The 27,500-nt window shown below is 38.1% G+C and overlaps 1 protein-coding gene across 2 annotated transcripts in view; it reads right to left on the bottom strand.

Moving 5' to 3' along the window:
- Positions 1 to 5,519: 5,519 nt before the first annotated feature.
- SLC4A1AP (solute carrier family 4 member 1 adaptor protein) overlaps positions 5,520 to 27,500 on the bottom strand; it is a 29,731-nt gene continuing 7,750 nt past the window's right edge. Inside the window, exons 6-14 of one of the 2 annotated variants that reach the window (XM_012788290.3) lie at positions 23,749 to 23,909; positions 22,572 to 22,641; positions 22,000 to 22,186; positions 16,279 to 16,390; positions 13,559 to 13,802; positions 11,555 to 11,641; positions 10,742 to 10,809; positions 8,731 to 8,800; positions 5,520 to 7,308 (exon numbers count right to left, since the gene is read on the bottom strand). In XM_012788290.3, coding sequence (XP_012643744.1) covers positions 7,259 to 7,308; positions 8,731 to 8,800; positions 10,742 to 10,809; positions 11,555 to 11,641; positions 13,559 to 13,802; positions 16,279 to 16,390; positions 22,000 to 22,186; positions 22,572 to 22,641; positions 23,749 to 23,909 — 1,049 coding nt within the window. In that variant the 3' untranslated portion in view covers positions 5,520 to 7,258. The remainder of the gene's footprint in view (positions 7,309 to 8,730; positions 8,801 to 10,741; positions 10,810 to 11,554; positions 11,642 to 13,558; positions 13,803 to 16,278; positions 16,391 to 21,999; positions 22,187 to 22,571; positions 22,642 to 23,748; positions 23,910 to 27,500) is intronic. The other variant, XM_076000635.1, reaches the window with a different exon arrangement.

Below are 27,500 nucleotides of genomic sequence, written 5' to 3'. Positions count from 1 at the left end.
TTACAGCAGGCACTCAACAAACATTAATTGAATGTGCCAAGCACCGTGCAAAATCTTAGAAAGAACAGCCCCTGTTTTCAAGGAGTTTTGATTCTAGGAAGAAAAGGAGATGAGAGTCTTGAGCTAATATGTCTTTACTCTCATTTTTCCTTTGGGAAGTTTTGGCGATGCCTGTCCATTGCATTGGTTTGTGGCTGTTAATCGTTTTGCCATTAGATACCATAGCCCTGGAGTCACCCAAAGCTACTCCACCTAGTGAGTTTTGTGTCCAAGAAAACAAAACAAAATTTAGACATAAAAAAAACTACACAAAACAGTAACTTTTCTTAGGGAATATACATTTGAATATGCCCCCAAAGAATGCCATGTAAGAAGTACACCTTTTATCTCTAAAAATAACTTTGAAAACATAGTCTAATCAGGAGCCAAGCTATATGCTGCAACTCTAGGGGAAGCCTCTGGGATGCTTGTCGCAACCCTGACTGCACACCTGGAGGAGAGAGGCTGGAGAAGGCACTGGGAAAGTCACCTCAACCCCTCAGGAAAAGGCATAAAGACAAGGAAAAAAGTAACAAAGGAAATAGACAATACGTTAATAATAGCATAGCAAATTATGGTTATCTATGTGTCTTCATATACATCATTTGATCCTCTCAGCCGTCCTTGATGAGGAGGCAGGGCATACATTTTAACTTCTATTTTCCAGTCGAGGGAAAGCCTATGTTTCAGCACTAATTGTACTGAGGCTCCAGAGAGTCCGTGGTGAGTGGAATTGGTGGGCCACAACTTCTCAGGGCCTTGGTTCCTTCACCTTTAGACCCAGGGGGTTAGACTGAGTGATCCTAAAGGTCCCTTCCAGTCATCTAGCCTATTCTCATGATTTGCTCAGGGTTAAGAGGCTGCTGAGGGCAAGAGCCACACAATACAGGTCTCTGAATTTGGGGCCAGTGTTTTTTCCTTTACAACGACGAGGTCTGTACTTAGTAATAATGATAATGGAGATTGAACTTTAGCTGATGCATTTCCAAACTGAAGTTCCAATGCAATGCTGAATTGAACAGAATCCTAATAGCGGTCGTGTTATGGTGATGGTAAGATTTTATGTATTTAACCCTTTGCACTTGGATGTTGAGTGTGACTCGACACGGTTAGCAAAAATTATAGAGATTAAAATTATTCTTTGAATGTATCAATAATTTGAAATATAAAAAATCCAAATAAATAAGTTTGTATGAAAAGAAATTCCATTTTTTTATTCTACTGCCTCGCTTTGTAAAATCTGGGGTATTTAAAAAATTAGATCCTGAGTAGAATAAAGGAATCAAGAAAAAAGAAAGCGAGTGCAAAGGGTTAAATTTTTTTGCCCATGTTTCATTCCTTTTTCTGTGAATATCCTTAAGATGACTGTACTGCTTTTAATATTTTCCTCTTCTCAAAATATCCTTAATTTTAGAAATAAAAGATATTTTTAATAAGAAAAAGTTAATGTTTTGTGAAGTATGTTTTATTACACAGGGAATTCTTAAAAATTAAGGCAGTGTCCAACTACACGACATTTTGGAAAAGGCAAAACTATGAGTATAGTGAAAAGATCAGTATCTGCCAGGGGTTGGATGGGAAGGAAGGACGAAGAGGCAGAGCACACAGAACTTCTAGGGCAGTGAAACTATTCCACATGCTACTGTAATGGTGAATACATGTCATTAAACATTTGGCAAAGCCCATAGAATGTACAGCAGCAAGAGTGAATGCTAATGTAAACTGGAGTTTGGGTGACAGTGTGTCACTGTAGGTTTGACTGTAACTCTCCCTGGTGGGACTTTGATAGTGGGAGAAGTTGATGTAACAAATTTCCCACTAACACCAGTTGTACTTTCTGCTCAATTTTGCTGTGAACCTAAAACTGTTCTAAAAAAATAAAATATATTAAAAAAAAAATTTAAAGCAATATACTGGAGGATTAAGAGACAGACTCAGAAATGAGACTGCTTTTGCTCCAGTCTAATTCATAGGCTACTGAATGGCCTTAAACAAGAGTTTTAACCTCCACTGCCTCAGTTTCCTCAAATGTATAAGGAAACTATAGTACCTACCTCACTGAGCTATTCTGAAGATTAAGTGTGAATCCATACAAAGCAGTTAGCAGAGCGTCTGGTACTAAATAAATCTTAGCTACTATTATTATGGAAACTTTTAATAAAAAAATAGTTAAGGAAGTTTTGTCTTCCTAGATAAGTTTTAGTTCCCTAGAAAATTCCTAAAGTGGACAAAAAGACTTGTTTTCTTTCTTTTTGTAGTTCATTTTTTTCTTGTCTTGTTTTTTTTTTTTTTTCTGACAGGCTAGGATAAACAAAAAGACTTGTTTTAATGTTAAATACAAATTCCTTTTTCTTTCAAAAATGTTCTTCACTGTGGTACATATATTTTATTTTTTTTTTCCAATTCATATAAGTTGTCAAATTTATTGTGACATCATGTATTTGCTCATAATATTCTCTTCTTTTTTTTTTTAATATTATATATCTTTTTTTTTAATTATTTTTTTATTTTGGCATATTATGGGGGTACAGATTTTAAGGTTTCAATAAATGCCCATTTCCCCCCCTCCCCCCAAAAGTCTGAGTCTCCATCATGACCATCCCCCAGATGGTGCACATCTCACTCACTATGTATGTATATACCCGCCCCCCTCCCCCCTCCCACCTGCCCAATACCCTATTACTGTAGCACCTATGTGTCCACTTAGGTGCTACTCAGTTAATACCAGTTTGCTGGAGAATATATCTGGTGCTTGTTTTTCCATTCTTGGGATACTTCACTTAGTAGTATGGGTTCCAGCTCTAACCAGGAAAATATAAGGTGTGCTATATCACCGTTGTTTCTTAGAGCTGAATAGTACTCCATGGTGTACATATACCACATTTTATTAATCCATTCTTTGATTGATGATATATTTTATTTTTTCTCCTCTAATATTTCAGTACCCATAACCAAGATTATTATTGTACCCTGTTCAAAGATAGGGAGATCAGCTGTGCAAGACTGGGGTCTCCTGCAAAATTCCTGTCACTTGGTCTTTACCCTTACCTACTGGTACCCAGAAACACCCCCTGCCTCCACCTGAGCACCAGCCCCTAGCAACTGTTCTCCAGCCCTTTCTTCCAAGATCCAGACCTATATATCCAAACTGGTTTCCTGATATCTTTACTTAGGTGTCTCAAATAGTCATCAAGTTCAACTTGTCTAAAATTGAACTTCCCCCATCGATACCCTCATCCTCTTCCAGTGGAAGACCTCAATGGAAGACCCATCACCCATTCAGATACACAAGGCAGCAATCTAGGAATCCTGTTAGATTCCTTCCTCTTTACCCCCAGACAAATCCATCACCCAGTCCTAGCCATCCTACTTTTAAAAATATTGCTGGACTCCATTTACCCCTTCCCATCTAAACCTCTACTTCAATTCAAGCCACCATAATCTCTCACCTGGTCTCCTGCTACAGACTGCTAACTGGTCTTCCTGCATCCTCTTGCCCTCTTCCATCCTTCCTCTACACTGTAGCTTGCACGTTCTTTTAAAAACCCAAACCTAGGCAGAGCGTGGTGGCTCATGCCTGTAATCCTAGCAATTTAGGAGGCCAAGGCAGGAGGATTTCTTGAGGACAGGAGTTCAAGACTACCCTGAGCAACATAGTGAGACCCTGTCTCTACAAAAAACAGAAAAATTAGCCAAGCATGGTGGCACATGCCTGTAGTACCAGCTACTCAGGAGGCTGAGGCAAGAGGATCAATTGAGCCTGGGAATTTGAGGTTACTGTGAGCTATGTGTTGATGCCACTGCCCTCATGCCTGGGTAACAAAGCAAACCCTGTCTCCAAAAACAAACAAACAAAAACCCAAACCTGATCATTTCATCATCACGAACACCCCCACGGCTTCCTATTGCTCTTTAAATATACAGGCGGATATAATACAGAACTCCTGCAGAGGCCAGGAAGGCTGACCAGTTATCACATTGTATTCCTGCAGTAACAGAATTTTTTTTTTCACAACTAACAAGTTTACTTTTGTTTCAGAGAAAAGGAGACTGGAATACCTTGATTTCTGGTAACCATGAAACTGCAACTCATCTAGTTGCAGGAGAGGATAATTATCTTTTTGAATAGAAAAGGTGCTCATACGGTAGTAATATTCTTTGGGAGTTGGGGGTGGGTAAACTCACAACTAATGGATGTGGTGAGCATTGTAAGGGGGAAAGGGCACGCTTCAAATCATGGTTTGGGTGTGGCAAAGTCATAACATGTAAACAAAATGTTTGTATCCCCATAATATCCTGAAATAATAAAAAAATTTCAAATATCCATGAAGTGCAATACATGTTATTTTTTAAAGATGTTATAAAGATTATCTTGAGCCAGGTAAGCCCCTGAAGATGAATTACTCTAGAGAAGGGGGGTTGGCCAACTGTAGCCTGTGGGCCAAATTTGGCCTGCCACTTGTTTTTATATATACTTATAGGAACAGAGTCATACTCATTCGTTTATATATTGTCAACACCATTTGCACTACAACAGCAGAACTGAGTAGTTTTGACAGAGACTGTACAGCTTGCAAAGCCTAAAATATCTGGACCTTAACAGAAAAAGTTTACTAAAGAAAAAAGTGCTCAAGAGGTTTTCCACCATGAGGTGCACATTGGGATTACCTGCAAGGCATGTGAAAACTCAAGAGATTCTGATTACATTGGACTAGCTAGGATCCAAGTATTGGAATTAAAATTTTTAAAAATTTCTCTAGGTGATTCTAATATGCAGCCACAGTTGAGAATCACTGATCTAATCCCATCTGTTTTTTCACGGGTGAGGGAAATCAGGCCTAGATGTTATGATCTATTCATTTTTTGTAATAACAATTACTAACATCTATAAAGCCCTGTAAAGTGCATTCACCTACATTGTTTCAAAATCTGATCCTCAGAACAAATCTGAGGTTCCAAGAACAGGAAGCACTGCTGTCCCTGCTTCACAGATGCCAGAACTGAGACTCAGGGAATTTAAGTCATGTGCCCAATCTCCTAGTAAAAGGGAGATTGGGCACATTTAGTAAAAGGGAGCTAAGATTCACGTGCAGATCCTTTTTTTTTTTTTTTTTTTTTTTGTGAGACAGAGTCTTGCTTTGTTATCCAGGCTAGAGTGAGTGCCGTGGCGTCAGCCTAGCTCACAGCAACCTCAAACTCCTGGGCTCAAGCAATCCTCCTGCCTCAACCTCCCAAGTAGCTGGGACTACAGGCATGCGCCACCATGCCCGGCTAATTTTTTCTATATATATTAGTTGGCCAATTAATTTCTTTCTATTTATGGTAGAGACGGGGTCTCGCTCTTGCTCAGGCTGGTTTCGAATTCCTGACCTTGAGCAATCCGCCCGCCTTAGCCTCCCAGAGTGCTAGGATTACAGGTGTGAGCCACCGCGCCCGGCCCTTGTGCAGATCTTTTAAATCAAGTCCACCGACCACTGATGTTAACTGTACAGGCTACATATTTAGATTTTATTTCAGCATATGGAATACAATTTGCTTTCAGCATCTCTAGACATGCGACCATACTTAGTGTCCCCAGATGTTTGGTAGGAACGTTGTCCTTCCTATTAGCAGACTATGTTCTGTGGAGACTCCAGGATTCCTCAGGGTCATTGTGAGGACTATGAGGGTAGAGTGAGGAAGAGAGAGTATGTGTGTGTGTAGAGCTCCAAGCCCTTTGCCTTCACTTCAACCACAGCACGTATACTTTTACCTGATCAAGTATTAGGGTCCCACATACAATTGGGGAACCTGTGGCCTTAAGGCCACATGTGGCCTTCTAGGTCCTTAAGCCTTTTGACTGAAGCCAAATTTTACAGAAAAAATCCTAGATTTGTTTTCAAAATAAAATAAAAATATGAAAGATGAACAAAAATGTATTCATAAAAATAAAAGGATTTTATTAAAATAGAAGGCCGCAGGTTCCCCACCCCTGGTAGAATTTCATCTCTGAAGCCCACTAATCTGGCTCAGATCTTTGTCCACTGTTTTAATGCAAGATGGCATGGTCACTCCATACCCAAATTCTGTCACTTCTTATATCATCAACTAGCTCTTCCCTGTTGGTTTGAATGAAGTCCACCATTATAGAGTTTCATAATACCAATATTCCTTTTTGAGAGATGAAGGATTTATCACTTTTAGCAGACCAGACTTCCCACATCTGTCAGGATAACTGAAGTTGCTCATTACTGCTTCCTGCCTACCTCCATGCATATGTGTAATCCATTTTAGGAATGCATCCGCCTCATCCACTCTCTAGCTGGGCCACAGCACTTCTGCCTGCTGATTAGTCTGTCTCAGCCAAACCCAAATGCTCTCCACTTCGCTTCACTTAGGCTTTCCTTTCTATGGAAGTGAGGCACTCACAATAGGGAGGCAGAGGGGAAGGAATAAGACATCTTCTAGCGTTACTTCCTGTTTCCAGGGAGGAATTTTTATTCCCCTCTCCACAGAGGTGAGAGGCCCCACACAGGGCAGATCACATCCAGCTGTTCATTCCATGACTTATTTGCCTCCTTCCACAAGAGAAATGACTAACTGAATGGTCAAGTCCTGGACATTCATCCGGCTCAGTGCTTATCAGGACTGGTGCCTAAGTGCCTGAGGTGGTGGAATGGTTAACTATGTCCTGATCAGTCAGGTCTGTTCTCACACCTGGCAGGAGGATTACAGTTGGAGGCAGTGGGAAGCCCTCTCTGTGAATCTATTTTTAGTTGCAAGAATGACAGGAACTGAGAGTCACACCCATAGCATAACCCCATATTTCAACAGTTATTTGAGGAGGCAATATCATTGAATACTACAGCCTAACCACCAGAAGCACCCTATTGCTCAAGAAAAGCATTAAGTCTTAGTGAAAGAGGCTGTGACCTTTAATCAATTTTAGAAACACTGTCACCTTCTCATTTTTATGGAGTCATGTTCCTCACTTTACTAATTCTCAAAATATATAGTTCCCTTTTTACATACATATACAAACACTTTTAAATATAAATATCAAATTCAGAAGAATCAGATGAGCAGATAGATTTAGGATGCCAAGAGCACAGAAGAAAAGGCCAGTCACCAGCTTTTACAAATGATCATCTTCGTTTCTCTGGCCATTCAATTTGATATATTATCCTGAATATCCCATGTTGCATGGTCCACAAGGTCTTCCTTTGGGATTCTGAAGCAATCAATAGCCATATTTGTCATTAAGGTGGGTTCTGCCATCTCCACTTTGGCCTAGATCATAGCATTAAAAAAAGAAAGAAATACATTTACTCTTCTGATGTCAGGAGGAACTAGATATCCAGACATCAGTAGGGCAAAAAGAAAACAGATAAAGAGGTACTTCTGTGATAGAAATTTTACTTTTTGTTTACAATTTCAAAATATGTTCTCTTTTCATTTCTACCCTAACATTTATTAGCATATAAAAAGCAAACATTTCTAGTAATTAAATTTCTATTAATTACTAGTATATTAGAAACTGCATCCATAGAAAAAGCAAGATATGATGAGCATGTAGGGAAATAACCATCTCATACATTGCCTTACCAGTGTGTGTAGGAACATAAAACTGGTACAATGTCTATAGAATGCAACTTATAATATCTTAAAAATGTTCATACCTTTGCAGGTTAATTCACAAAGTTTTCTATAGATGCACCTCTATACTTTATATATTATACATATTATATAAAATTACATATATTAGAGGTACTATAGCAGAGTTGTTTGTCATGGTAAAAGACTGGAAACAGCAGATACCCTTGAGGCAACTGTTTAAATAAGTACAGCCATACCATAAAAAAGAATGATGCTGCCAAAAAAAAAAAAATCTATAAATAGCTATGAAAACATCTCCACATAGTGCTAATAGCAATGCTACTAGAATATGCTTCCATTTGTGTAAAAATGGAATTAGAATATGCTTCCATTTGCGTAAAAAGAGTGGTGAAATATTATGTATTTTATCACCCATATAAGCATTTTATAACATATTTATATATATAAGAATTCAGAACAAACTGATAATATCTGGTTGTTTTTGAGGGAAAAAAACTGAGTAGCTGAGACATAACCAGAATTTTTTTTCTTTCTTTTAACTTAATAAAGAAAATTTACTAAAACACATGCAAAAGTAAATAGAAAAATATAATGACCACCATGTACCCATTACTCATCTTTAATAATTATCAGTATGTGGCCAAGCCTGCTTTATCTACTATTACCCTTCCCCTATCTTCCCTCATCCTGCACTGCTGGATTATTTTAAGGTAAATCCCAGATATCATTCCATCTGTGAACACTTTTGTATATATTCTAGAAGACAAGGACTTTTTCCAAAAAACAATTCAACATCATTCACACTTTAAAAAATTAACAATAATTTCTTAGCATCATCAAATATCCAGGTAGTGCTCAAAATTAATCTGACTGGCTAATGTTTTTTTTTTAACAGTTTGTTTGTTTGAATAAGGAGCCAAACTGGGTATACAAATTATTATTTGGTTGATACATTTCTTCAGATCTACCTGTTCCATCAGAAGGGAAACTTTTTACTACATTTTCTTGTAACTTACTTATTTTGAACCTTAAATATATATTACCTATTCAAAAATATAAATAAATGAATCCTAAAGAAAAGTTAAAACAATTTACCTTCAGGTGGGACCCATACACAGTAGTCTGGGTCATCGTCAGGATATTTAGAAGAAAGGGTTGCTGGAAGCTGCAAAGAAAAAAATGGATTATTTCATACATTTTTGTATTTTTTTTTTCCCTGAGGCTGGATCTTGCTCTATCACTCAGGCTGGAGTACAGTAGCGTGATTACAGCTCACTAGAGCATCAAACTCCTAGGCTCAAGTGATTCTCCTTGTCTCAGTCTCCTGAGTAGTTGAGATTACAGGTATGTGCCAAAAATGTTAGCAAAAATGGCTTATTTTATTCAAAAGAATTATAATTCCAAGAATTACTGTCCCTATGCCTGTCAGCAAACCAAAACTAAGAGAGAACAGTTTCCATTGATGATCTTGACGTAAGTAATCTATTTGTGGGAACATTCTCTCTGAACCTAGGTTTTTTCCCACAAAGCCACAAGCAGCTGGTTTTCCTCCAGTGAAAAGTGATGTGAAGCTCTTTAAAAGGGGTAGTTAATATACTGCAAGTCTGAGTACTAAATGGTATAACTCCCAGAAAGGGAAATTTGGTATTTGCCTTTTGACCAACATGCAGAAAAGAGTTAACAGAAGGCTGGGCATGGTGGCTCACGCCTGTAATCCTAGCACTCTGGGAGGCCAAGGCGGGTGGATCATTCAAGGTCAGGAGTTCAAAACCAGCCTGAGCAAGAGTGAGACGCTGTTTCTACTAAAAATAGAAAGAAATTAATTGGCTAACTAAAAATATACAGAAAAAAATTAGTCAGGCATGGTGGTGCATGCCTGTAGTCCCACCTACTTGGGAGGCTGAGGCAGGAGGATCACTTAAGTCCAGGAGTTTGAGGTTGCTGTGAGCTAGGCTAACGCCATGGCACGCGAGCCCTGGCAACAGAGTGAGACTCTGTCTCAAAAAAAAAAAAAAAAAAAAAAAAAAAGACTTAACAGAGTAAGGCTGACTGCTCACCTTTGAAAGCCTGTTTGTATGATTGGCCCTTGTCTGGCACCTGGGAACTTGGATTTTGGGAGGGTTGCTACTACTCTAACTGACAAGAGTGGCTCATTGTGCCTAAACTGTACAAATAATGTGGTTTACACTGAATACCTGCTTTCCTTCTGAAAATCTAGAATTCAGGTAAATGATAGGCAGGGAATACCTAGGTGATCAGTCTCCAATAAAAATCCTGGGCATTGAGTTTCTTATGAGCCTCCCTAGTTAGCAACATTTCATATATGTTGTCACAACTCATGGCTTGGGGAATTAAGCATACCCTGTGTGACTGACTAGAAGAGGACCCTTGGAAGCTTGTGGCTGGTTTCCTCCATATTTCGCTGCAGGTGCCTTTTCCCTTTGTTGATTTTGCCTGGTATTCTTTCTCTGTAGTAAATCACAGCTGCAAGTACAACCATATGCTGAGTCCTGTGAGTCTTCTTGTGAATTACCTAACCTGACAGTGATCTTAGGGTCCTCCTGACGCAACCCAGCAATCCTGCTTCTGGGAGTTTATCACATCCACATAAAATTATGTATACACAAGATTATTCATCATAGCACTGTTGTAATAAAAGACTGGAAACAATCCAAGCATCTACCTATTGGGAACTGGCTACATAAAGTATAGCCATATAGTAGGAAGCTCTCAATATACTAATATAGGATGATTTCCATAATAAGTTAAAAAATTAAGATGTAGAATAGAGAAAATTATACTCTAACTTTTGTGTAATAAAAGGAGGAATATAAGAATATGTTTTTAAAATGTCTTTGTATGGCAAAAGAAAGATTCATAAACTAATAAAAGAGGTAACTTGTATGTGAGTGGTTATAGGGAACAGGGTGAATAAAGACAATAGAGAATTCAAAAATATAAATAAAAGAGAACCCAGATTTCTAAGAGGCAGCGAAAAGGCTACTGGGAACTCTGTTAAGTCAATCTCCAAAGTAAGGTTTACTCTTCTGGATGTGGTCCACGACAAAGGGGTTCATTTTTACTCCCAGAGAAGTGAAATACTTACTTTGCCTGGACCAGAAGCTTTCTTTTTCTTTAATTCATCTCTGCTTTTCTCATATACATTCTTTGATGCTAATATAAGAAAGAAAAAAAATGGCCATAGCTATTTTCAGTATAAGTAAAATAGAAAGAAAATTCCTCCTAAGAGAGCATTATATTTACTAAAGAAAAGATTCCCAGGACAATCTAGTTCTCAAAAATTCCTCTACTACTATAAAAACTATATTAAAAAGACAGAATTCTTCCTCCACTAATAAGTCTAGTTTTTAAATCCTAAGGCTATTCTACATGCTTGAATATAACCACATCATGTGAAAAAGTAAAGGAAATGAGACTGATTTTACTAGTCCACAGTTTAACCATTATAGGTAAAACTAGAGAAAGCAGTCCTTTTACTCAGCCAACCTTTCAACCAATTTTTTTTTAATAGTTTTGGAACCACTCCCATTGTAGTTACATACTCGACTCTGGGAGATGTAAAACTGTGGAGGGCTTTGCACAGCCAGAGAGAAGCATTAGGACATCAGGTGCTTTGTGGAGCAGGGCGAAGGAACTTCGGGAGGTAGAAGAGGAAGTTCTGAAGTTCCTTCTGAAGTTCCTTCAGAAGGTAGAAGAGGAATATAAGAAAGGCTATTGGGATGGCACCAAACACAAACCTCTCATACATTCCAATTTTGTCCACGGGCCTAACGGCAGCATCTACCCAACATCTATGAGGCCATTCTCTGTGCTGCCTCCACGTTAGCTGCCAGACCCTCTATAAAACCAGTCAGCCACCTGTGTGCAGAGCAGCAATGGAGTCTGCTGTACTACTTGCCTGAGGGTTCCTCAAGTGATGAAGCTGTTCTGCTAATCTCTTGATAATCTTTATTCTGTTCCACCTGGCTGAGTTGAGTCATGTTTTCTATAAAAAGCAGTACCAAAGCATAGTGTTATTATTTAATTCATGGTGGAAAGCCAAGAAAACAAAAGAAAGAGAAGCTAAATACATAGTAATCATCCAGTTTTACTATCATTAGCTTCAACTAATCTTAGGTTTTTAAAAATGTGCCTCCAGATGTATAATAGAGAACTACCAATTTTCCACTTAAAAAATACAAGCATGTTTATATTAACAAAAATTAAGAAATAACCTACATGTTTAACAATTGAGAATTGACTGAATAAATTATGGTACATGCATGTGATAGACCACCATGTCCCTTATTAAAACCACATTTTAAAAAGAATAGTGTAAGAGAAGAAAAAACAAGCTATAAAATAGCATGTATAATATAATCCCAATGTTGTAAAAAATTAATAAAAAGCACAAACTGAAAAAAGGCCTTGGCCAGGCATGGTGGCTCACGCCTGTAATCCTAGCACTCTGGGAGGCTAAAGCAGGAGGATCGCTTGAGCCCAGGAGTTCCAGATCAGCCTGGGTAACACAGCAAGACCCTGTCTCTACAAAAAAATAGAAAAAAAAATTGCCAGGTGTAGTATCATGTGCTTGTCCCAGCTACTCAGAAGGCTGAGGCAAGAGGACCACTTGAGCCCAGGAGTTTGAGGTTGAAGTGAGCTATGATGACACCACTGTACTCTAGCCCGGGAGACAGAGTAAGACTCTGACTCCAAAAAAAAAAAAAAAAAAAAAAAAAAAAAAATGCCTAGAGGAATCCCTCATCAGCTGTGGATTTACTAATTATTTAACAAAAAAATATAACACTTATTGCTCCCCTTCCTATTGACATGTTATATCCACCCTCACAATGTATGGACCAAAGACCAGACCCAGAAAAAAGTATACAACTACCTTTTTGAAAAGGCCAGGCATTTTGCCAATAACTAAACAAAGTAGAATGTAAATACAAAAGATTTATCTCTTACAGATGAGGAAACAGTAACTTTTCTGTTTCTCAGACAACTGAAGGTGATTCAAGAGAAAGGTTATATAGTAGGCCTGGTATGTTTATGTAGATAAGCCTGGTTTGTTTTGAAACTAGACATGCATGCATTCCCATACACATTTAATTCCAGTTTTTAGGCTTCTCCTTATGCTCCTTATTTTCTGTGAGATCTTTATCTTCCTAAGCAGTTTGACCAATTTGCAGAAAAATAACCCCTGTAGTTGGCAAGGAATGAGAGGGTACAAAAAGGATAAACAATGATCTCTATGGCTGAGGTTTCTCTTTTCTTCTTTGGACTTTTATGAATGATCTATAATTTCTAAAATGAACATATATTCCTTTTATAATCAGAAAAAATACTTTGAAAAATCCATCAATTCCCTCTTTCAATATTTTTCATCAAATATTAATTTTTGCTAAAGTGAGTAGATACTATAAAGCCAGATTTTCTGCTGGGTTCTATGACAAAAAGATAAATGAAGCATGATCCTTCTTAAGAACCTTAAGATCCTTCTTACTCCAACAGGTACAATCATCCTTAAATTCTGCTTTAGGGAAGGGGAAAAATGGGTAAGAGGTGACTTATGCTAAGACCACCTGATCAGGCCTTGCCATCCACCCTACTCCACTGTCCTCCACCTCACACAGTGGCAGCAGGTCAGAATTGTTCCACAGCAGCTGTGGCATTAGATTCCACAGCTTTCAATTTTCTGTAATTCTGGAACAGACTGGAAATATTTGCCCTTAATTTTCAAAGGGGGTAAATAATGATTGGCAGTCAAAGGAAAACCAAGAAAGTGTATTTCCTTACTATAGGCAGTGTATCACATATACAAAGTCAAAATGTACAAATAACAACTGGCCTTGCTTTTTAAAGCCTATCCACAATCAATGCAATTGCTCACTGAACAATATAAGGAGAAGAAAGATATTACTGTGGGTGTGGGTTTCTTCAGAATGTGTGAGATCCGTGGGAGGCCTCGTTTCCTGTGCTGCTGCTTCTGGCTCTATCTCTGGCTGTGGCCTACTGCTTCCATCCTCCACGTTTTTCTTTTCATGCTCCTCCTTTTCTTTCTCTTCCTCCTCTTCCTCTTCCTCTTCTTCCTCCTCTTCTACTTCAGGCTCATCCTTCATTCTCAATAGAGTTGGAGGGAGTTCTGGACGCTTGGGGGGTAACTTCTATGAGGGAAACAAAACCATAAACAAGTACTTTTATCTAATGATAATATGAGAAAAATGTCTTCTGGAAGGTTAAGCTAAATGTGTAGAATGTCTAGCCTCTCTAGGTTGATGCACCCCAGAAGTCTGCTGGAAGGACTTTCACATGAAATTTTATTTATCTGGGGACTCTAAACAAGTATCTTTATAGTTCCTAGGGTCAAAGATTATTAAATACAAAACACTGGAAAACAGCTTGTAGGGAACTAAAACATTTATTCCAGGTGAGTAGCAGCTGCAGGTATTCTGTCCTGTTATGCCTTATGATATTAAAGTATCTTAATTTATTACAAAATCTTCTAAGGAATAAATCAAATGCACATTCCTAAGAAATAAATCATTTGTACTGCTTTTTCATTTTAGACTTAACATAATTTCAAGGAAACAAAGCAAGTCAATTAGTAAAACAGATCATGAAGAAAGAAATTTCTTGAAGAATAAGGCCAAATATTCAATCAAAGCCATTCAATAAAAGTACTTATTAGAAAAAATTGGTCACAGTTATAGAATAGAGAGAAGGCACCAAAGTATATCTTGTTTATATCATCTTTTAAAATACTATTTAATGTAGTAATCTTCTAAGGAGGGCTTTTTAGTAAAAAGCCTCCATCATAGGTAAATGATGTATTCATTCAGAATATAGAGCCGGGACTTCAGGCCTCTGCCACCAGAGGGCAGTTTACCCTAATTCAAGGTGTTTGGGGCTGAAATTGTGTCCCCACCCAAAATTTAAGTTTGAAGTCCCAACTTGCAGTACATCAGAACATGACTGTATTTACATATATGGTCTTTAAAAGTGATTAAGCTAAAATGACACTGTTAGGGTGGAGTCCTAATCCAATAATGCTGGTGTCCTTCTAACAGGAGAAAGAGACACCAGGGGTGCAAGTGCACAGAGAGACAACCATGTGAAGAGGCAGCAGAGAATGGCCACTTGCAAGCCAAGTAGAGAGGCCTCAGAGGAAACCAACCCTGTTGGCATCTTGATCTTGGACTTCCAATCTCCACAACTATGAGAAAATAAATTTCTGTTGCTTAAGCCATTTTGTTATGGCTGCTCTAGAAAACTAACACTCAAAGTTCAGCTCCTTGGCATGATGAAAACCTTCTAAAAGCTGAATCTATGAATAGGAATATACACAAAGCAAAAAATATACGCCAGTGAGGTATTATAGGATAGTGGAAAGATCATAAAACTCAAGGGACAGAAGACCTGATCTGACTGCCAACTTAGTTACATAATGCTAGTATGATCTGGTATTTAACCTCTCTGACTCTCTCTCCTCATGGGTAAGAGATAAACATTCCTACATGTCATAAGGTGTTAGAAGGATTAAATGAAGTAAGGAAAACAATACGGCAGAGACAGGTGAACACATCATGTTTTTGTCTTTTAAGACAAAGTCTCATTCTGTTGCCCAGGCTGGAGTGCCGTGGCATCAGCCTAGCTCACAGCAACTTCAAACTCCTGGGCTCAAGCGATCCTCCTGCCTCAGCTTCCCGAGTAGTTGGGACTACAGGTGTTCGCCACCACACTCCGTTAATTTTTTTATTTATCTTATTATTTTTATTTATTTATTATTATTATTTCTTTTTTATCTATTTTTAGTTGCCCGGCTAATTTTTTTTTCTTTCTATTTTTAGTATAGACAGAGTCTTGCTCTTGCTCAGGCTGGTCTCAAATTCCTGACCTCAAGCGATCCTCCTACATCAGCCTCCCAGAGTGCTAGGATTACAGGTGTGAGCCATCTTGCCCAGCTGACACACTATGTTATTAACAATATAGTCTAAATATTACATCTATCCACCAAGGAAAAAGCATTTAATACAGGAAACCCTCTTTTCTTCTTTCTTTTAAGACACAGGCCTCAGCATTACCCAGGCTGGAGTGTAGTGGCATAATCATAGCTCACTGCAGGTTCAGTCCTAGGCACAAGTGTTCCTGCCGCCTTAGCCTCCTGAGTAGCTTAGACTACAGGTGCACACCACTATGCCTGGCTAATTTTTTTTTTTTACTTTTTATAGATAGAGGGTCTTGCTATGTTGCACACGCAGGTCTCGAACTCCTGGCCTCAAGCAATCTCCAACCTCAGTCTTCCAAAGCACTGGGATTACGTGTGAGCCACTGTGCTTGGCCCAAGATCCATTCTTAAATACAACATTTATCAGAAATTAATAAACTGGTATTCTAATTTATAAATTTTTACTTGCAAATTGGCTGGCATGAATCAATTCACCAATTCTTGATAACCCTAAGCTGAAGAGAAAAATCCAAGAACAAAGTTCTGGAAAAGATGTGATCAGAACAAGCCCAAAGCCTTATCACATTATTAGGGAATGAGTCATTTGCATTTTCAAAAAAAAAAAAAAAGATAGAAAAACTAACTCAGGGATAATTCAAAGGCTAAAAGTTTTAACAGCCTGACTCATAACTTACCCCTACTGTTCCAGTTTTTAATTTGAATTTGCTTCCTCCTTTCATGGCGCCAAAGAGAGGCAATGAGAGTTTTTTAGCTTTGTTTTCTGCACCTGTAGTCTGACTTTCAGTCCTAGGAAGAAAGAATAATTATACATATCTATTCCAGTGAGTGCTGGCAAAACAAAAATTATCACAAAATGAATATCTAAGCATGCAACAATAGAAAGTGGTATTCAGGCCAGCAGAGTTTGAATGAACAGCAGTAATGCTGACTGTCAAAGACACAGAGCTATTTAGGGCAAGATGAGGCTGCTCTCTTAGTCTAGTAATTTGCAACATGCTACATGACTTCAGATCCATGAAATGATTACAGTACAAAGGTCACTGGCAAAGGACAATGTATAATCATGACCATGTCTTCACTTGTATGGATCCATGGTATAAAGCCCTATTTCCCACCAACCTCTGAAGAGTGCCTATGGGAGGATACCCTTATAATACTGACAAAGGCATAGTGAGAGACACTGCAACTGGTGAGCTTGTCAACATTCTCATTGGCTAAAGATAATCATAAAAGCTAAGCCCACTAGGCCAAAGGTGAGGAAGAGAAAAGTAGAAATTAGAAAGGGGAAGGAGAAAACAGAGTGAAAACAAAAGGGATGGCAGTTGAATTGACAAGACACTCAGAGAGTAGACAGAGGCGGCAATGAGAGGAATGGATGAGAAGACAGAGGAAAACTTAAAAGGACAGTACTGGCACTCCTGACTCACAGTGACCCATACCAGACACTGGCTACCCTGGCCCACCTTGAAGCCCCACTTACCACTTCTGCCTTCTTTTACCTAAGTCTGATCCCCTCAGTGGCCCTCTTGGGCCTAGCCCTACCCTCTTTCTCCGTACCCGAGATAAAATCCATTCCTTTGCTAAGATCACCAGAAGAATCTTGCCTGCCTGGCCTGAAAGACCCTTTGCCAAATCATTACCCTTCACACCCTTCCTCAAAGGCCTCAGGATGGCTCTGGCATACAAAGACAAAACCAACAGCAACAGAGGTGTTTTTTAGTTATACCAAATAGCTAGGATGGCCTCTGCAAAGACTGGCCCAAAGGAGATGAAAAAGCAAAAGATGGAAATCACCATCAAGAGTTGCTTGGGAGGTGAGTGTGGGAGGCAGAAAGTGTGGAAGTTCAATACTCAAGTAAGAAGAGAAGGGAGAAGATACACAGCATCTAGGCCAGTATAAAAGCAGGGAAGGGAGGAGAAACTAAGCAAATACACAGACTGACAGCAGGAGAGGAGGCTCTGGAGGAAGCTGATGTATGTCTTCTAGCTCAGAACATCCCCCAAGGGCTGACTTATCAAGTTAAAGTATTATAGAATTGCAATTAAAACTCACTGATAGTTTGTTTACCCCAGATAAACCTCCAGAGTTTTCACCTTTTCTCTTCAAAAAGGTTACAAATGATGATGGTAATATATATATGCCAGCACTTTAAGTACTTTAAGCACTTTATTCATTTAAATTTTGTGCCATCATTACCTCTAATTTACAGATGAGGAAAGTGGAGATCAAAGAAGTTATATAACTTGCCCCAAAATGCCTAAAAAAGCAATTGATAGAGCCAAGAATTAAACCTAGGATGTGTAACTCTACTACTAACCTGCCTCCTCACTATCAGTAAGGTAACTCAAATATCATGTGGGTCAAATGGACTTTTGTGGACTGATCTAGGAATCACTGTATTAAATATTCAAACTATACATAAATTTTTGAACAAACCTGCTAGTAATTTGTGGATGAATTTTCTGTACAGATGAGAAAGGGCTCCAGAAACATTTTACTTCTCCATCTATGTAAGAGGAGGTACCTCGCAATATCTAGATACTCTTCTAGATGCTCCCAGCATCAAGTTGTAGGTTTTATACATGGGGCTGAAGGACTTAATAAATGCTTACTGACAATCTAAAGCAACCACTGTCCAGCAGAATTTTCTGCAATGATGGAAATGTTCTATACAGTAGCCACTAGCTACATGTAACTGTCAATTACTTGAAAAGAGGCTAGTGTGAGTGAATATCTGAATTTTTAATTTTATTTAATTTTTAAAAATTTCTATTTTAATAGCACACAAGGCTACTGGGTGCTATGCTGGACTAAAGAATATAAGAAATTTTCTTAACTTCATAAGTGGGTGAATCATCTAGCCAGTTATCAATTTTTTTTTTTTTTTTAAGAGACAGGGTCTTACTCTGTTGCCCAGGCTGGAGTACAGTGGTGCCATCATAGCTCACTGAACCTCAAACTCCTGGGCTAGCCAGTGTCACTTTTTGAGATGCCCACCTGGATTGTGCTCATGAGGGTTGCTTAGTTCTACAATAACCTACTCTACATATTCAAAATTTGTTGATGAGACCACATATAACAAAATTTTAAAATACTGTCAGGTTGAAAGATTAGATCTTTCTCCCTCTCCCATATATACACACACTCAAAATTTTAGCCAAGTCTGGGAAGAATTATTACCAAAATCTTGTTTACAAATTACTCAATAATCTTTTAGATGTTCGTAAATGGATTTAGATTCATCTATTCCAATAATTTCCCCAAAATCAAAGTTAAGAAGAAAATTACTTCCAGCAGATTATGCTTTCACCACTTTCAAAGGAAGAAATTATACTTAAAAAAAAAAAAGCATTAAAATACACTAAGTTAGGCTGGTCCGATGGTAATGGGTTATCAGAACTTATTAACATTAGTGTCACTAAAGTTGGTATTCAACCCCCCACTGCTAAATTTGACTGGCTTTAAAAAATAAAAGAAGAAGAAAGAAAGAAAAAAAAAATACACTAAGTTGTGGTCAACTGGTTCTTAGGAATGACAGATACAGGCATTAAAAGACAATCTGTGCTCATCTTTTCATCTGTACTTTTAAAATCATCTAAGATTTATCATTCTTGAGAAAAGAGAGTAAAAAATGACTAGGTGTAGATTTAATGTGAAACAATGAAAAACCCTACTATTCAAGATTATCATTTCTGATTTTGAAATGTGGCTGTGCCAAGCTCTTGTCAAAGCTAATCTAGCATGCTCTAATCTAGCTCCACTGCTTTAACCCCAGGTTTATGACCAGAAGAAAAAGAAAGAGAAAGACGGTAAGCTAAGCCCTACTTCACAACTTCCAACCACTTGTTTATGAAGGAAGATGTAAGTCATAGCCTTTCCCCTCAGGGATCTCCCTCTTCTCCTCTCCCCACCTTCATTGTGGGAACTGGGGCTGTCCTAGTAAGAAAGGCCTCAAAACCCCTTCCTCCTCTTGCTTAATGTATTCAATATTAACTTTCACATACTCAGGCTCCGAGAGGTGTTTTTTATTTCAAAGCAGAGATTTACTTTTATTAACAAATATTTTTTATTGGAACAAAATTATTAATGTAATTTTTACTTTTTCCAGCTATTTGGCATTCAAAACTAGAACTAGGCCGGGCGCGGTGGCTCACATCTGTAACCCTCACACTTTGGGAGGCCAAGGCGGGAGGACTGCTTGAGCTCAGGAGTTCGAGACCAGCCTGAGCAAGAGCGAGACCCCATCCCCATCTCTACTATAAATGGAAAGAAATTAGCCAAACAACCAAAAAAAAAAATAGAAAAAATTAGCCAGGCGTGGTGATGCATGCCTGTAGTCCCAGCTACTCAGGAGGCTGAGGCAGAAGAATTGCTTGAGCCCAGGAGTTTGAGGTTGCTGTGAGCTAGGCTGACGCCATGGCACTCTAGCCCAGGCAACAGAGTGAGACTCTGTCTCAAAAAAAAAACAAAAAAAACTAGAACTATAATCACATTATTGTAAATTTAGAACTAAAGCAGTATGGTTATTTGATACAGGATTTTCTTTTTAAAAAATTCAGTATATTTGAATAGAAATTATATTCGTATATTCAAATCTCATAAGGTTTATATACTGGGAAAAGTTCTCCTCCCATTGCTATCCCCCAGCCACCCAGTTTCCCTCCTCATTAGCAATCAATGTTACCAGTTTTTATAAATCTTTCCAGAGATCCAGTAACAGATGCTATTGGTACCACTTTACTAGACCAACTAGGTACTGTAAACATTGCCTACTAAAGGCTCATGCCTGTGCCCTTCTCAGGAGAATTGCTGTATGTCCCCAATCCCCCACTCATCATGGCATTGAAGGGTTGGGGAGGGTAGAAGCCCAAGCCCCTGGCCTCCATGGCATCTGTGGCACCATTCAGGCTCTCCTGAAACCACATCTTTGCCCAGCTTCTTCCCCTGCACTACAGCTTCCCTTACTCCCATATACATTTCTCCTGAGAGCACTCTCAATAAATCACTTGCAGACAAATCTCCATCTCAGAGTCTACTTTTAGGGAACTTGACCTAAACAGACCTTATGCCTACACAAACAATGGCCTAGTTACCTATGTACTCTTCCCCAATCACCATTTTTTATACAGATAGTACCTGTTACATACTTTGTTCTGTACCTTGCTTTTGTTACTTAATATATCTTGATAGTGTTTCCATATCTTAGTTTCTCATTTTTTTATAACTATACGATGTTCTATTATATTATCTATATTATAATTTATTTAACCCACCCCTTTTGATAAACATTATGGGATTTCTGATCTTTTACCATTATAAACAATGCTGCAATAGATATTCATCATCTCCTATGTATGTGGGGGACAAATTCCTAGAAATGAAATAGTTAGATCAAAGGGCAAGTGCATTTGTAAACAGGATAGATACTACCAATTTGTCCTGTATAGAGAATGCACTAATTTGCTCTTCAATGAGCAATATAAGAAAGTGCCTTTTCATCATAGCTTCATCAGCACAGTGTATTATTACACTTAATGAACCTTCCTTTAATCCACAGATAAATAATGGTGTTATATTGTAGTATTTGTATTTCTCTTATGAGCAAAGTTGAGCATCTTTTTATATAGTTAAGAGATATTTGCATGTCTTTTTCTGTGGCCTGTCACTTGACATAGTTTGCTCATTTTTCTCTTATGTGGTTGGCTGTCTACTTATAGGTCTTTATATATTAAAGAAATTAGTTGGCCGGGCATGGTGGCTCACGCCTGTAATCCTAGCACTCTGGGAGGCCAAGGCAGGTGGATTGCTCGAATTCAGGAGTTCGAAACCAGCCTGAGCAAGAGTGAGACCCCGTCTCTACTATAAATAGAAATAAATTAATTGGCTAACTAATATATATAGAAAAAATTAGCCGGACATGGTGGCACATGCCTGTAGTCCCAGCTACTCAGGAGGTTGAGGCAGGAGGATCGCTTGAGCCCAGGAGTTTGAGGTTGCTGTGAGCTAGGCTGATGCCACGGCACTCACTCTAGCCTGGGCAACAAAGTGAGACTCTGTCTCAAAAAAATAAAAAAAGGAAATTAGTTTATTGTGCTTGTTGCTTTTTAAAGAAGTTTATTCTGCACTAAAAGATTTAAGTTAAATCCTTCAGAGCCTTCTAATGAACCAGAAATCAATATAGTTTTCTCTAAAATTTCTCTAGTAGTCTATATTTCACAAATGAAACAGGTTTTTAGTTACTCTATGAAACCACTGCTTTCTGTGCTTTAAAGGGCTCTTTGTATAATGTTTCTACTATATAATGATTACCTAAAGAAGATAAAGGGATAATTCAAAATGTTATCTATGCTGCCATGCTTATTTAAACTTCCAAACATAACTAAGACTTACTTACTTTTTTAGTTCTGGAATCTCTGCTGGCTTTACAATTTTTATTAACCCTTTAAGTCTCTGTTGTTCTTTCCTCAGTTCAAAAGTTCTCAGGTGAAGTTTCTTCCGGGACACACCATCTAATGCACTCCCTGATTTCATTTCTGACATGAATGCATCTAAAGAATCCTGAGATGGTGATTCTGATAGAGCTGTCCAAGAAAGGGATAACACATGTTTAGAAAAGATGGCCTCAAATATTTTTAAATTCAGCCAAAGGTTCCATAGAAAAGTCACTAACAAAAGCTGTACAGAAGACATCACTGATCTTAGGAATAAGAAAACAGGTTATAGCTGTGTGACGTTGGGAAGTCATTTTATCTCGATGGGCTTCATTCCCCTCAACTATTAAATAAAGAAGTTAAAGCAAATTATTTATAATGTTCTTTCTAGTTCTAAAATGCTTTGTTACTCCTTAGAAAGGCTTCATATTCTATATGACATATCTTACTAACCAATGTAGCCCCAGTACCGAGCATAGTGCACTATATATGGTATGGTATTGATATATCAATAAATATTTGATGAATGACTTACCTTTGCTTGAGGCCTTCAGCCTCTCAGAAATTTCAGTGAGTTCCCTTTCAGCATCATTTAACTTTGCAACCTGCAACACCCAAATCAACAGGGTTAGTTTTTCTTCTTTTGAACTATGTTTCCATATCATCTTCCTCTTATTTTCACTATTGTTACTACAAGTTTTTTTTTTTAATTTTACATTTACAATTTTTTTTTATTTCAGCATATTATGGGGGTACAGATTTTAAGGTTTCAATAAATGCCCTTTCCCCCGTTACTACAAGTTTTAAGAAGATAATTCAGAAGTCCATTTAAATCTACTACTTATGGAGTTTACACTTTTCATTTGATTATTTAATTCTAACTGAATTAATTTCTGAATTAAAAAACTCAGAATTAAACAGAATGAAGAACTCAGACTTTACTCAAAAGAAAGAGCTCAAGCTCAAGGCATCTGTTTTCACTGATGAAACAAAAGGATTAATGATAAGTAATGTTTTAAGCTCTGAAGACTACTATAAATGAATTATCTATGAGATAAATTCCTAGAAATAAAATTGGTGGATCAATGCATTTTTAATGTTAACAGATGTTATAGTAGGACTGACCATAAAAAAGGTTGTACTGTACATTCCCACCAAATGTTTGAGAGTCCATTTCCTCATTCCCTTCTCAAACTCTGCAATACTAATCTTTTTATGTTTTTTCTAGTCAAATAGGTAGACTGTTACTGACCTATTGGGTAATAGGTAAGTAATTAACCTACATATTAACTAATGCCACCTTATGATAAGTTTATACTATTTCAGACTATATATTACCACACTATGCTCCTCAAAATTCCTTTGACTCCTCTTGACTGCCAGAAACCTAAAGTCAATTTCACCTTAGATTGCCTTAACTTGGAAGTTTTTCCTTTCTCTTTTGGGGGCCGACAACATATCCAAAGAATGTTCATTAATGAGATCAATATCATCATGGAGGAAAGTCTCTAGCAGCAAGCCAAATTTTTTTCCCCAACAACTTGGATAAGACTAGCTGTTTGTTACTATTAAAGATCACAAAAGTTATACTCCAGTACCAAATTTCAATGCTACCACTTTAAAAATTATAATTATCATAAAACATATTTAAATAATACACTATTTTATTTAAAAATTAAACTACCACAGCTACTTCTATAAATAAAACTTGCCAATGATTCGAAGGTCTCTGGCTTCTCATCAATCTTGCCAGCCTTCTTCATTCGGTTCAGACGCTTCTTCTCAACCAGGCCAGTTCGATCAAGGAATGTGTCATCATCACTGTCATAAAAGTCTTCATCTTCCCAGTTCTTGGCTTTCCTTTTCCGAGATACTAGAGATGGATAAAATAATTGATAATGAAATAAGTTTAAGAAAAAAAAAAACAGAAAGAAGGCAAGTAGGCAAGAACCTTAAAAAATCACCATCAACTATTGAAAGAAGATTCTATAAGCTTTGAAACTATACATAACAAGAAAGGGTCAAACCTTGAAAACATTATGCTAAATGAAATAAGCCAGATACAAAAGGACATATCACATGATTTCACCTATAGGAGGTACCTAAAGTAGTTAAATTTATAGAGACAGGCTGGGCGCAGTGGCTTACACCTGTAATCCCAGCACTGTGGAAGAACAAAGTGGGAGGACTGCTTGAGGCGAGGAGTTAAAGATCAGCCTGAGCAACACAGTGAGACCCTATCTCTACAAAAAATAAAAAAATTAGCTGGGCATGGTGGCGTATGCCTGTAGTACCAGCTACTCGGGAGGCTGAGGAAGCAGGATTGCTTGAGCCCAGGAGTTTGAGGTTGCTGTGAGCTAGGCTGACGCCACGGCACTCTAGCCCAGGCAACAGAGCAAGACCCTGTCCCAAAAATAAAATAAAATAAATTCATAGAGACAGAAAAGTAGGATGGTGGCTGCCAGGGGCTGGGGAACAATGGAGTTAGTATTTAATAGGTTCAGAATTTCAGTATGGAATGATGGGAAAGTTCTGAGATGGACAGTGGTGTGGTGGCACAACAATGTGAATGTACTTAATGCCACTGAATTATAGATTTAAAATGCTTAAAATAGTAAATTATATATATTTTACCACAACTTTTTATTAAAGAATTTTTATTTAATTAGCAAACGGCTTTTAAAAATCAATGAGGAAAAAGATAAATGAGAAAAAGGCCAATAATCGAAAAGAAAATCTGGAAAATGAAAACAGTTCACAGTGTAACAAATACAAATGGCCAAACATTTGAAAAGATGTTACTTTTTTTTTTTTTTTTTTGAGACAGAGTCTCACTTTGTTGCCCAGGCTAGCGTGAGTGCCATGGCGTCAGCCTAGCTCATAGCAACTTCAAACTCCTGGGCTCAAGCAATCCTTCTGCCTCAGCCTCCTGAGTAGCTGGGACTACAGGCATGCGCCACCATGCCCAGTTCATTTTTTCTATATATATTAGTTAGCCAATTAATTTCTTTCTATTTATAGTAGAGACGGGGTTTCACTCTTGCTCAGGCTGGTTTTGAACTCCTCAAGCAATCCGCCCGCCTCAGCCTCCCAGAGTGCTAGGATTACAGGCGTGAGCCACCGCGCCCGGCAAGATGTTACTTTTTTTTTTTTTTTTTTTTTTTTTTTTTTTTTTTGGCTATCCCTACGCATTGTAAGGATGTTACTTTTTAAAAGTAATTAATAAGGCCCGGCGCAGTGGCTCACGACTGTAATCCTAGCACTCTGAGAGACCGAAGCAGGCAGATTGCTCAAGGTAAGGAGTTCAACACCAGCCGGAGCAGGAGCAAGACCCCGTCTCTACTAAAAATACAAAGAAATTAATTGGCTAACTAAAAATATATAGAAAAAAATTAGCCGGGCATAGTGGTGCATGCCTGTAGTCCCAGCTACTCGGGAGGCTGAGGCAGAAGGATTGCTTGAGCCCAGGAGTTGGAGGTTGCTGTGAGCTAGGCTAATGCCACGGCACTCTAGCCCGGGCAACAGAGTGAGACTCTGTCAGTAAATAAATAAATAAAATTAATAAAATACAAATTAAAAAATGAGATAGCATCTCTTACCTACTCAATTAGAAAAAGCATGAAAAGAGTAAGAATGCAGAGTTTGGCAAGGGTATGGGAACATGAAACTCTCAAATAATTGATGGGAATGTACACTGATACAACCTTTTTGATGGTCAATCCAATAATATCTGTCAACATTAAAAATGCCTTGATCCAGCATTCCACTTGTAGGATTTATCCTACAGACATCAATGCAACATTGTAACAGTGAAAATGTGGGCAGTCTATCAGTATAGGATTATGGCAGCTATTAATTTTTTTGTCTACCCTACATCATCCTACTTCCCTTGTTCTGGTAAAAGCACTTCTTTCCTCTAGAAAACTCCTCCTTTTGTCATTGGGCATAAGGTGGAAATTAAAAAACACAAATTTTAAAAAAAGAAAAAGAAAAATATAGAAAGCAAGTCCTCCATTTTGTCTGGTTTAGGGGTAGTCATGTGACCAAAGCCAAAACAGTAAGAATCTTTCCTTCATATTTGTATTACATATAGGGGCAAAGAGGCTCTCTTTCCAATGAAGTCATTAAAGTGAGAGAATGTGGATCTTAAAATTAGCTTATTTATTTTTTTGAGACAGAGTCTTACTCTGTTGCTCCCAGTATAGTGCAGTGGTATCATCATAGGTCACTGCAACCTCAAACTCCTGGGCTCAAGTGATCCTCCTGCCTCAGCCTCCAGAGTAGTGGTGACTACAGGCATGCACCACCGTGCCAGCTAATTTTTTCTATTTTTATCTATTTTTAGTAGAGATGGAGTCTCACTCTTGCTCAGGCTGGTCTCAAACTCCTGACCTCAAGTAATCCTCCCGCATCAGCCTCCCAGGGTGCTAGCATAACAGGTGTGAGCCACCACACCCAGCCAAGATCACTTTTAAAGACACTAATCCACAAAGACAAGGAGACTAGAAGGGGGAGAGCAACACCAGATTTTTGGAAATTAGAAAGCAGACAGATGAGTGGAAACTAACTTAGCATACTAAAAAAGATTAATCCTAAACCAACAGTGGTTTAGTAAGAACCAATTGGATTAATTGCACTGCAGAACCCTCAAAAAGATCTGGAATTGCAGGGGGATAGTAGTGTTAACACATTGACTGCCACTAGAAAACAAATTTTCCTTGGGACCACAGTGTTTTATTATAAAAATAGAATAAAAACTTTGAAAACAAAATGATCCTTTCTAATTTAATGAAAAATTTGTTATTTTTTATTATTTTCTGTGGGTGAGCTATATACAACTTGAAAAGTAGTTCATAAGCATAAAGGTAAAGAGATATGTGAGTTACACATGCTTCCTAAGGCCCCAGACTCAAAACTAGCATGAGTTAAATACAATTCACATGGCAGTTAATATGTTAAAATAAGAAGGACTGAGTCAAAGCTGTTTGAGAAACATCCTCTTCCTTGCCTTCTCACCTCCGTTCTACCCCCAGTAGAAATACAGAGGTTAATTTCTAGAAAGGGTAAAAGAGACAGTCTTTGGACTATGGGTTGACTAGTAAAGTTGAGAGCATGGGCACTATAATCTAAAAATAGTACTGTCCTGAAAATATTATAGCTGAATGAATGCCAAGAACCTACTCAGCCATCTTATACCATTTGGCTATAGGAATGCTGGCAGCCAGTCCTTTCCTTTTAGGCAGCAGACTGGAAGAGTAGTCTCTGGAAAATGCCCACAGATAAGGAAAACCTAAGGACACTTACATTAAGGGTTCCCCAACAGAAGGCCTCCCACATTATTCTATAGTATTGCTCAAAGTCAATGAACCCTACCGATATATTCCACACTGAAACCCCACCTATATATCCCAAACCTTTTTCATCCCCAAATAAAAATCTACAACCAAGGATTACATGACATCTG

This window comes from Microcebus murinus, chromosome 3 (genome assembly GCF_040939455.1).
Source record: "Microcebus murinus isolate Inina chromosome 3, M.murinus_Inina_mat1.0, whole genome shotgun sequence".
Classification (NCBI taxonomy): domain Eukaryota; kingdom Metazoa; phylum Chordata; class Mammalia; order Primates; family Cheirogaleidae; genus Microcebus; species Microcebus murinus.
This window is presented reverse-complemented; position numbering and strand designations above follow the sequence as displayed.